This window comes from Leucoraja erinacea, chromosome 18 (assembly GCF_028641065.1).
Source record: "Leucoraja erinacea ecotype New England chromosome 18, Leri_hhj_1, whole genome shotgun sequence".
In the NCBI taxonomy this organism is placed as follows: Eukaryota; Metazoa; Chordata; class Chondrichthyes; order Rajiformes; family Rajidae; genus Leucoraja; species Leucoraja erinaceus.
This window is the reverse complement of record NC_073394.1, coordinates 2967748-2979908: the sequence shown is the minus strand read 5'-3', so window position 1 is coordinate 2979908 and position 12161 is coordinate 2967748. Positions and strand designations below refer to the sequence as shown.

The window sequence follows — 12161 nt, the reverse complement described above, 5'->3', positions numbered from 1 at the left end:
TAATCTTGCACTAAATGTCATTCCCTTTATCATGTATCTGTACACTGTGGATGGCTCGATTGTAATCATGTATTGTCTTTCCGCTGACTGGTTGGCATGCAACAAGAGCTTTTCACTGTACCTTGGCACATGTGACAATAAACTTATCTAAACTATACTGTAAACAATATCCTAATTTAAAATCCTCCACATTTTGGTATTATGGTGGTTATTTGGTTTGTATATTCTTCTTTATTAAATGAACATATATTGTGTAAATGCTAACATTCGTCACTGTGCCTGACGTTAATATATCCCAGATTCTTGAAAAACTTGTTTTGATAGCAATATTAAGCTATAATTATGGCCTTTGATTCTTGTTTACACACACACATCACAAGGTTATGTTCAGTGACTTGCATCTTAGGCAGATGATAGCATTCATACCAACAAACCACTTTTATTTGTGTATTTATAAAATTAGAATCATAAGGCAAGATGGGCTGCTTTGCTAAATTAGTTAAGGATTGTACATCTTTAGATGTATTGATGTTTTTGTTTGTGTTAACTGTTTTGTTTTGTTAACTGTGAAAAGGGTCTTTGGTTTTCTATTTGCCTGAGGGGATGTTTGAGAATGCAGATGTTATGTGAATGCCTTTGTCTTGAATTACAAGATACTATTTATTTGTCACATATACCAGTTGGCACAGTGAAATGTGTGTTCACCATACAGCCATACAATTAAAATAAAGTACACAACACACGGTAGAGTCCAACACAAAACATCCCCACACAACAGAATCAAAGTTTCCCACTGTGAGGGAAGGCACCAAAATCAGTCCTCTTCCTCTGTTGTTCTTAATGTTCACCCCTGGTTGGGGCCTTTGGTCGGGTCGGGAATTGGCTTTATCTCTGCAGTAACTATTGGTGCAATAAATCCTATGTTTGCCTACTTAGAAATGTTTAAAGCAAAGAGAAGCCAGAGGGAGAGGGAGAGGGCATTGGCCATTGAGTTGCCAAAGACCCAGTGATGTGAACAATTGTTCAAAAGATTAGAGATCCACAAGGATATTTAGATGAGAAAGGATGAAGATGATGTGTGTGAGGGAGGTAACGGTCATTAATGACTGATCTAACAGGACCTGCTAAAGTGACGGGGGATAGTAGAGGATAGGGGGGGGGGGCAGATGGGGGGGAAGGAAGAGTCACCTAGCATCACCTTCAATGGCTGTGACATCTTTGATCCTGAGAACTCATGAAATCAGACTTCTAATGGACACTGAGGCTCGCTTAATGACTGAGGGATGAAATGAACTCATCATGAGGAAGAATATTTCGCTGGCTTAAATAACATTTAGGAAGATAGGAAAGAATAGAATGGACTGAAGATAAGGTCATCTCTGTCTAGGATGTCCAGAGACCAAGGGATGCGAACTACTTATCAATTTGCCTGCTGTTAGTATAGAAATTTGTACTTAAATGGATCACGTGTAAAATATCAAATGTCCTAGATTTTTTTTTTAAACTTTTTTTTATTCCTTAAATTATTTACGATGCTTGAATGGTTCTGACAATCTCTGCCTATTAACAATCGACGACTTCCAGATAGTCGAAAACAGTTCATAAAACTTTGACGGTGATTTGGTTGTTACAGGATTTGGGGACAAGGCTTCAAGATATGAAGCACAGAGGCCACTCTGCCTTTTTACAGTACATCTCTCTGGTGTGAAGGGCCAGCTTGTTTGGTCTTCCACATCCAGAAAATGGAGAATTTTAAATTAGGATAAGGTTTACAGTACAGTTTTGTTTATTGTCACGTGTGCTGAGGTACAGTGAAGAGCGCTTGTTGCGTGCTAACAAGTCAGCAAAAAGACAATACGTGATTACAATTTAGCCACCCACAGTGTACAGTACTGGCAGGTATAAATATGAATGATGTAACCAGGATGCTGGCTGAATCCAAAATGGTTTAGTTCAATGTCACGCTGAGTTACTCCAGCATGTTGTGTCTACCTTTGATTTAAACCAGCATCTGCAGTTCTTTCCTACACATGGTTTGGTTCAGGATGTGTAATTCTCTCATCACCACCACACAGGCTTGATAGCCTTTTCCTATCCAACCTTTTGATTGTGATCTCCTGTCATAATCTTTTCCTCGGCCAATTTTTTTTTCTTTGCATTAATAGAATTTTTTTTTAATGTTCTTGTAACATAAGTGCAAAAGCAGCAATACAATAAGTCTGCTATCATTTTTCTCACTTCCTCTGCAGGCATTATCTCTGAAAGCCCTCAATGTAAATTTTACTTCCAATAAAATCGCCCCTCTTTTTAAATTAAAGAGAGAATACTAGCCAGGAAATAAAAAAATACTTTAGAAACATATTGATAGAGTGCAGCTGTAAGCATTGTACTGATGCAAATGTTGAAAATGAAGTAGACTTCATAACTCAAGTTCACCATACAATGTCGCAGGTTTGAGGTTATACATTAAAAAGCTTAGGCTTCAAGAAAACCAAGGCCTTAAGTAAATGAGACACAAAGAGCTTGAGTGAATCAGCGGGTCAGGCGGCATCTCCGGAGAATGTGAATATTCATTACCACAGAAGGCTGTGGAGGCCAAGTCAATGAATATTTTTAGGGCAGAGATAGATAGATTCTTGATTAGTACATGTATCAGGGGTTATGGGGAGAAGGCAGGAGAATGGGGTTAAGAGGGAGAGTTAGATCATCCATGATTGAATGTCGGAGTAGACTTGATGGACCAAATGGCATAATTCTGCTCCTCACATATGAACCTACGTATAGGCGACATTTCGGTTTGGGACCCTTCTTCAGATCTCCTTTTAACGGATTGTTTTTTAGTTTGTATACAGGGTCGTGCTGTTATTGGCATGGTCAACATTTATCACATATCCTTGCTTGGTCTTGAGAAGGTTTGTGATTAACCACCTCCCTGCACCGCTGCTGTTCCCGTGTGTTCTAGGTATCCCCGATCAAAACAGAAGATATCAAAACAGTCTTCCAACAGTAGAATCATACTATGGTGTATATATAATACTAACTGTATTTTAAAACTTGCTTTTATTTGCCTTTATTTTTGTTAACACTCTGTTTGGATGCTGTAAGATTGATTCCTGAAGAATTAAATGACAGGATTTGAGATTTTACCGCCATGAAACAAGTTATGAGCATTGATGAACTGCAGTAAACCATAAGGCAATCAGAATCCAGTCAATGTGGATAGATCCCATCGATGGACACAAAAAGCTGGAGTTACTCAGCGGGACAGGCAGCATCTCCGGAGAGAAGGAATGGGTGACGTTTTGGGTCGAGACTTTTCCATTATTATTTCGGATACAAGAATTGACATTGTGGAAATATGAAATGATAAGTGTGACAACAATTGTTAAAAAAAAGCTTAAGATATCTTTTACTCAATTGATATCATGTTTGTATTTGCAGAGACTGCTTCTGAAGAAGATTCCTTGTCGAGCAAATGCCCCTCCAGGTTCATTCTTTGCCCGTGACAACACTGCCAACTTCCTCTCCTGGTGTCGGGAAGTGGGAGTGGATGATACTTGCCTTTTTGAATCCGAAGGTTTGGGTACGTAGTCAAACACGTCTATATATATTTTTATTTATTTTAGTTTTTTTGGTTGGGGATTATCTGTCACATGGGTTGCGTTAAAGAAAGCATTTGGACGATATCCACAATACGAAGCGTTTTTCTCCTTGGGCTGCATTGGTACCCTGACTTGATTTTGAAAAGCCCTATTTAGTTTGATGAATGCACCATCTGTAGTGTCTGGGGAATAAGTGAGCCTTTGTACGCAGTTGAGTGACCTCCTTTCTGAGAAAGACAAAAGGTCACTTGAAGAAGACTGACTGCAGTGCTTATCTTTCATGTAACTGATATGCAATTTCTGTGTGTTAATGGCACTGTTTTGCACTATTATTTCCAACTGACAGCTTGATATACTTATCGCTGTTTTTTTCCCTGACATTCTTTCATGCAAATAAAGCTGTTGCTGGTGATCTCCAGAGAAATGTTATCAAAGATTACAATCTGTGCTTTTGACACTGTTGGCTCAAATATTGCTTTTTTTAGGACGTGCCAGCAGTGGGAAGAACCTTCCTCATTGTATGACAAAGAAGAACTGAAGCAGGAATTTTTATAAAGGTTGCACCTCAGTCAGTGTTAGAGTGCTGTCTTGTGATATCATTATATCGTATCCCCAGTGTTGTAATTGTCTTTCGGTTGAACTCAGTAACAATTCCATTCATGAACCATTATCTTTTGTTAGTTGCTGCATATAATACAACATTCATATCTGTTTCTCATCAGCTCATGTGAAACAAATGTGCGTTAAAGTTCTTCAATTCCACAAATAAATGTCTGCATGATTTTTTTTTTTAGTTAAAGGTATTCTTTGATTAGAAAACTAAAGGAATTAATAATCCCCTTTAATCCCCTGCACTGAAAGTGGCATGGTGGCACAGCGGTAGAGTTGCTGCTTTACAGTGCCAGTGACCCGTGTTGGATTCTGACTCCGGGTGCTGTCTGTACGGAGTTTGTACGTTCTCCCTGTGACCGCGGGTGCTCCAGTTTCCTCCCACACCCCAAAGACGTGCAGGTGTGTAGGTTAATTGGCTTCTGTAAATTGTAAATTGTCCCTAGTGTGTAGGATAGTGCTAATGTACGGGGTGATCGATGGTCAGCGCGGACCCGGTGGGCCCAAGGACCTGTTTCCATGCTGTATCTCTAAAGTCTAAAGTGAAGAGTTAATATTAGGTAGACAAAAGTGCTGGAGAAACTCAGCGGGTGCAGCAGCATCTATGGAGCGAAGGAAATAGGCAACGTTTTGGCCCGACACGTTGCCTATTTCCTTCGCTCCATAGATACTGCTGCACCCGCTGAGTTTCTCCAGCACTTTTGTTTACCTTCGATTTTCCAGCATCTGCAGTTCCTTCTTAAACAGTTAATATTAGGTATTTGGTTACGTCAGAATTAATCAAAGGTTCACTGTTAGTTGGTAATTTGGATGCAATTCAACCTTAATGTATTTTTTAAATTATAACTAATTCTTTGAGCATTAAATATACTTTTAAAATGAAAATATATATGTGGCTGTTCTGCAAAACATAAGGGAATTTTGAATCAATGTCATGAGATGTTTTATCCTAGCCAGAGGACATTGAAATATTCCATCAGCACATTTCTTTAGATTATTCAGGGTGGTTCTGCAGAAGGGTTCTAAACATCCTATAATTAAATTAACACATACAAAATAATACTGTACTTTCTTTAGATTATTCAGGGTGGTTCGTGTAAATTCTCAAACTAATTAACAACATCACAGTATATTTCTATTTTCTATTCGTGATCTCTGGGCAGAGCCAGTAACACCTTTCTCAATGAGTTTAGCCACATGCTGTCTGCAATGAGGTCAGCTGCTTTTAAAAGGCAGGGAACAGCTCAACCCATTCTGAAGCACCACAGAGTAGAAATTGGACTGTTGCGACCCTTTTACAGTGATAAAATACACTTTCCAGGACCAATTTGTGAGATTAATATCCAGTGCTTTGAGAATGCCCGAAAAACATCTCTTCAGGCTTGGCTATTTTGTCAGAGTACTGGCTAAAACGGGTGTTAGGCTATCGACCAAGGCCTCTAAGTGGCCTAATGCCTATTTGAGCGACCCTCTGCAAATTAGGTCAGCCTAAATGGAGCAGAGATTGAGATGATTCTGCTTGGGTTCAGCCAGCAGCAGCAAGGCAATTCTCTTACTGAAAACGCAAGGATGAGGAACCATTCCTGCAAGGTTGCTTCAGTCCAGGCACACGTAACATTGCCGTCATCATTAAATGCATTTTAATGCCATCAGAATGACTTACTATAAAATTTGAAAATGAATGAATGGTAGAGGTTTACAGAAGCAGGTCATTTGGCCAGCAATGTCCAGAGGGGTAGAAAAAACAGGCAGATTAATTCTACTTGGGTGAACTTGGTCCGTAGCCTTGCTTGGTCAGGCACTTTGGGAATGGTGAAGGTTGTTGCCTCCAACACCCTTTCAAGCTGTTAATTCCAGATCCCATCGCACCAGTGGTTATTTTCTTTCCTCTCTCTCATCTTCCTTGAAATGCCCTTACCGATTCTGCACATTAAATCAAGACTCCCAGTGACTTAACTTCACTTTCTCGCCCTATCTGGGCCCCTCGTCATTTTATCCATCTAAAACTGTTCATCAGTGGTAGGGAAGTTGTTGAAGATTCAAAGGAACAAGATGTATTTGGAAAAGTTCAGACTTATTGTGGATTATTGGCATGGCTTTGTGAGAGGGAGGTCCTGATGCCCAAATTTAATTGGGTGTCTTTATTTGAAGAAATGACAAAGATGATTGAGATTCCTGCAGTTACTGTGGTCCACATGGACTTTGCTAAAGGGTTTGACAAGGCATGGGTTAGTAAATTGGCTTCTCCAGCCCTGGCTACATCCTTGTAGATCTCCTTTGCATTTTATTTTCTACTAACATATCCACCTTTTATTATAGTGACCCAAACAATAAATACAATATCACCACATTCATGTGATATTCTAATGCTTAGAGTGTGCTGGCATGATCTTCCCCCTCTGTGTGATGTGTTATCCAGTAAAGGCAAGTTTCAATTTATTATTTCACACAGAGAGTTGTGAGTCTGTGGAATTCTCTGCCTCGGAGGGCGGTGGAGGCCAGTTCTCTGGATACTTTCAAGAGAGAGCTAGATAGGGTTCTTAAAGATAGCGGAGTAGGGGATATGGGGAGAAGGCTGGAACGGGGTACTGATTGGGGATGATCAGCCATGAATGGTGGTGCTGGCTCAAAGGGCCAAATGGCCTACTCCTGCACCTATTGTCTATGTCTATTGTCGTGTGTACCGAGGTACAGTGAAAAGCTTTGTTTTGCATGCTGTCCAAAAAGATCAGATATAACATACATAAAACAAGCGAGCCAAACTCGAGTACGATAGATAGTGCAAAGATATGGAGTGCAGAATATAGTTTTCCACGTTGCAGCACATCACTTTTATAGACAAAGTCCAATGTCCACAATTGGGTAGGATCATCAAATATGCAGGAATATTAAATGAAAACATAATTAGAGCATTTAGAAATGGTGCTGTACCTACAGGTAAAAAAGAGATTTAAGAGTCGAGCGATTGTATGGGATGATAGGGATAGGGTTAGGGTTCAGTTACTCTCCTCCAGGAAGTGTACACAGACTCATCACACTCTGGCATATCTCTCATGCTACTTAACTTATCTTACTTACTCTGCAATCTTCATTTGATTTATGGCAAGGCTCTGAGTTCTGATCTGTTTAATATCAGCTAGTCTGTTCCTCCCACTTCTGTGTGCAATGCAATAATGTTTTCAAATACCATTTTTATTTTGAGTGGTAATGGGCTAGAGATTCTCAGTAATCGGTGGAGATTTAGCATTCTTTCAGTGAGGTTTGGAACATCCAAGAGCCCTTTTCTGTTGTTGACGATAATCTAGTCCCACAATAGAGCTCGGAATAGACTCTGTTTTTCTATCCTGGTGCCTAGCCTGCCCGTCCTAACTGACAGTGTAACTAAAGGCCCCTATACTGGACTGGGAGAGGGACTGACATTGATTTGCTTATCCTTCCAGTGTCTTTGCAGGATATTGTAGTGACGATGTTGATGATATTTCTCCAGTGCCCTCCCTTATATTCAGAAGTCACCACGTTAATTGATTTGTGCGGGAAAGAGCAGGCTTAAGAATCTGGCGTATACCGAGGATAGTCACAAAATGCTGGAGCATCCCAACGGGTCAGGCAGCATCTCTTGAGAAAAGGAATAGGTGACGTTTCTTCAGACTGAAAGATAGACAAGGCTAGAACAAAACAGGTAGGCCACAGATGACCTCTAGAAGGGTGGAGTCCATAATGGCCCATTGTTAGTTGATTTCCTTTCCTCGTCTCCCCTATAATCCACCTACCATTTACCCTAGTTATTTAATGTCACTGATCAGAGAAGTAGGTCCTTGTGTTTTGCCCAGCCTGGGCATCTTCTTGATATTTAATCTCCCCATATATCATATCCAATATTTCACATACTACTATCTTGACTTCCAGGAAGCGTATTCATAACTATAGTTTGGCTCGAAAATAAGAACGGGCCAAAAAATATTTGCATTTCTGGTATGTTATGTCATTTAAGGGAATCCTTTGGCATAGAAAATTGAGTTTTTGTTCTGATTGTAAATCAGTTTTATGATAGCGAAGGAACATCTTTAGATTGTGTAGGAAAGAATTGCAGATGCTGGTTTAAATCAAAGGTAGACACAAAATGCTGGAGTAAGTCAGCGGGACAGGCAGCATTTCTGGAGAGAACGAATGGGTGACGTTTTGGGTCGAAACCCTTCTTCAGCTGTCTGTCCCGCTGAGGTATTCCAGCATTTTTATATTGTTGCTTTGTATTATTAACTCTGTTGCATTCAGTTGAGCCATATGAGAAAATAGATTAAATTCATAATGTTTATTCTATGGATTTAATTCAAATATAAATTGCAAATTGTGCAACCTATACGAAAACATAAATACAATGACATAGAATAATGCAGCATGGAAACAGGCCCTTAGGGCCAACACGTCCATGCTGATCAAAATGCTCATCTAAGATAGTCCCATTTGCTTGCATTTTGCACATCCTATCTACAGAATGTATCAATCCAAATGTCTAAAGTGTTGTTATTTTTAGTTAAGTTTAGTTTAGAGATACAACATGGAAACAGGCCCCTCGGCCCACCAAGTCCGCACCAACCAGCGCTCCCTATCCTACACACACTGAGGACAATTTATACCAAGCCAATTATCCCACAAACATGTATGCCATTGAAGAGTGGGAAAAACTAAAGATCTCGGAGAAAGCCCACACGGTCATGGGGAGAATGTACAAACTCTGCACAGGCAACAACTCTACTGCTGCGCCAGTGTGCCGCCCAGTGTTTTTATTGTGCCTGCCAAAGGGCTTGTTGCCACGCTATATCTCGAAACCAAACTAAATAAACTACTGTAAATGCCTTTCTAAAGTTCATATGAACAACATCCACCATCATCAATCCTCTTGATTACCTTAAAAAAAATGCAGATTTGTTAATTGGATAAACAAACTTGACATCATAAAGCCCCTAGTTACACATTTAAAAAGCATGGTGTAAACATGATTATTTTAAAATAATTGAATGTCAGCAATTATAAAATTTAAATATTATATCTTAACTGCAGCATGTATGTTTTTTATAAAGTTCTTTTGATTAATGCTTGTTATTAAATCATAATTGTTTTTTGTGTCCTATGTTGATAGTCCTTCACAAACAACCCAGAGAGGTGTGCCTGTGCTTACTGGAGCTGGGGAGAATAGCTTGCAGGTAAAATTAAATGTTCCTGCTTTCTCTGTAAATGTAAACATGCATTATTAATTATGTATGAAAGAACTGCAGATGCTGGTTGAAATCGAAGATAGACACAGAATGCTGGAGTAACTCAGCGGGACAGGCAACATCTCTGGAGAGAAGGAATGGGTGATGCTTCGGGTCGAGACCCTTCTTCAGACTGATTCAAGGGAGTGGGCGGTACAGAGAGAAAATGTTGTCAAAGACAGTAAGACTGGTTGGAGAAGGGGGAGGGGGTGGAGAGAGGGGAAGCAAGTGCTACTTGAAGTTAGAGTCAATGTTCATACCGCTGGGGTGTAAGCTGCTGCCCAAGCAAAATGTGAGATGTTGTTCCTCCAATTTGCTCTGGGCCTCACTCTGCCAATGGAGGTGGCCCAGGACAGAGAGGTCAATGTGGGAATGGAACTTAAAGTGCTGAGCAACCGGGAGATCGCGTGGCTTTGGCAGTCTGAGCGCAGATGTTCAGTGAAACGATCGCCGAGCCTGAGCTGGGTATCGCCAATATACAGGAATCCACACCTGGAACAATGGATACAGTAGATGAGGTTGAAGGAGGTGCAAGTGAACCTCTGCCTCACCTGAAAAGGCTGTCGGAGTTCTTGAATGGATTCGAGGGGGGAGGTATAGGGACAGGTGTTGCATCTCCTGCGGTTGCAGGGGAAGGTACCTGGGGAGGGTGTGGTTTGGGTGAGAAGGGACTAGTTGACCAGGGAGTTGTGGAGGGAACGGTCTCTGTGGAAATAATTAATTACCTGAACTCGTAGCATCCGCAGCAGAGCAGTAATTAGTAAGAATAAATGTGTTCAAGTTCATATTCTGCAACATCTTGTGAGCAGGTTAAACAGCTGTTCAGTATGCAATGATGTGGCATTGTTACTGTGAGAGTCACAAGAATTTCTCTAACCACAATAGGGAAAGAAACTGGAAAGGATTATTTTTCTCGCTGCAGGTTGGGAAAACATTTCAATCAGAAATTACCCCATAGTTTGGAATAAATTCAAAAATGCATGCTTACTTTTTAAATCTTCCATGCACATTACCCACCAGATACTCACAATGCAAATGAAGCCAAATCCATGTGCAGGAAGGAACTGCAGATGCTGGTTTAAATTGAAGATAGACACAAAATGATGGAGTAGCTCAGTGGGACAGGCAGCATCTCTGGAGAGAAGGAATGGGTGATGTTTCGGGTTGAGACCCTTCTGCACACTGATGGCCATCAGTCTGAAGAAGGGTCTCGATCCGAAATGTCACCCATTCCTTCTCTCTAGAGATGCTGCCTGTGCCACTGAGTTGCTCCAGCATTTTGTGTCTATCTTTGTAGCCAAATACATAATACACTTACATAAATAAATTGTGAAGAGTGAGTTCAATAACGCCATGTGTGTATTTTATTCAGTAGAAATGGAGAACTGCAGATGCTGGTTAATACATCAAATGCTGGAGCGGCTCGGGCAGTATCCTTGGAGGACATGGCCAGGCAACGGTTCGGGTCGAGACTCAATAAGGAGTTCCAACCCAAAATATCATCTATCCGGGTTCTCCAGAGATGTTGCCTGACCCGCTGAGTTACTCCAGCACCATGTGAAACGTCACCTATCTACGTTCTCCAGAGATGCTGCCTGACCCGCTGAGTTACTCCAGCACTCCGTGAAATGCCACCTATCCATGTTCTCCAGAGATGTTGCCAGACTTGCTAAGTGACTGCAGCACTTTTTAAAACGTCACCTAACTCTACCGCTGCACCACTTTGCCACCACTCTCATATTTATAATGTAAAATATTTTCATCGTGGTTTTAAACTAATATGGCAAGTGTATACATGGTTAGAGTTGAGATATTTTTGTCGGAAATTAGTTCTTGGCGATATCGGCAAGGTGATATTTATTGTTCCTTAAACTGCTGCATTACTTGTGATGATAGAGTCCCAAGAATGGAATCAATTATAAATGTTAATTTGGATTAGGATGACTTTATACTGAAGCACAAAGGGCAGAAATGATATATGTAACTGCACTGCAACCAAAGATAAATGACCCCAACGTAAAAATATCAACCGGTTGTTTAACATTGTATAGATATCAGATAGCTGTGAGATGCCTCACCATCTGAAAAACTCCGTCACATGTGGCTATTTGCTTTTAAAGTTCTGAAAATAAAGTTCAAACAAAATGCTGGTTCCTTATGTGATCAAGACAGACACAAAATGCTGGAGTAACTCAGCGGGTCAGACAGCATCTCTGGAGAAAATGGATAGACGACTTTTGGGGTAGTAACCCTTCTTCAGACCGATTGCGATCTACAATCAGTCTTAAGAAGGGTCCCATCCCCAAACACCATCTATCCATTGTCTCCAGGGATGTTGCCTGACCCACTGAGTTACTCCAGCACTTTATATTTTATCTTTGGTATAAACCAGCATCTGCAGTTCCTTTTTATTGCATATTCCATATGTGTTCAATGTTTTGAAGCCTATTATATCCTACCTGAAATAAATGTATTATAGAAGAACATAGAAAATAGTATTCTTTATTAAAATGGTGAGAAATAATAAATAGCTTGTTATTTTTGACTAAAATTTATATTGATTAGAAGATATTTCATAATAAATTTGAAGAACCTCAAGTGAAACTTGGCATTGTGACATGTTGAAAATAATTGCAGCATTATCATCTGTTTGCAATTTCCGTAGAAAGGGACGAGTGCACATTAATGTCCAGGATAT

At 40.3% G+C, this 12161-nt stretch overlaps 1 protein-coding gene across 6 annotated transcripts in view; it reads left to right on the top strand.

The window, feature by feature from the left end:
* Positions 1-12161, top strand: part of LOC129705567 (growth arrest-specific protein 2) — a 98136-nt gene that overhangs the window by 51195 nt on the left and 34780 nt on the right. For all 6 annotated transcript variants that reach the window (XM_055649158.1, XM_055649162.1, XM_055649159.1 and 3 more), the window contains 2 exons: positions 3442-3583; positions 9349-9412. In XM_055649158.1, the coding sequence (XP_055505133.1) occupies positions 3442-3583; positions 9349-9412 (206 nt within the window). The remainder of the gene's footprint in view (positions 1-3441; positions 3584-9348; positions 9413-12161) is intronic.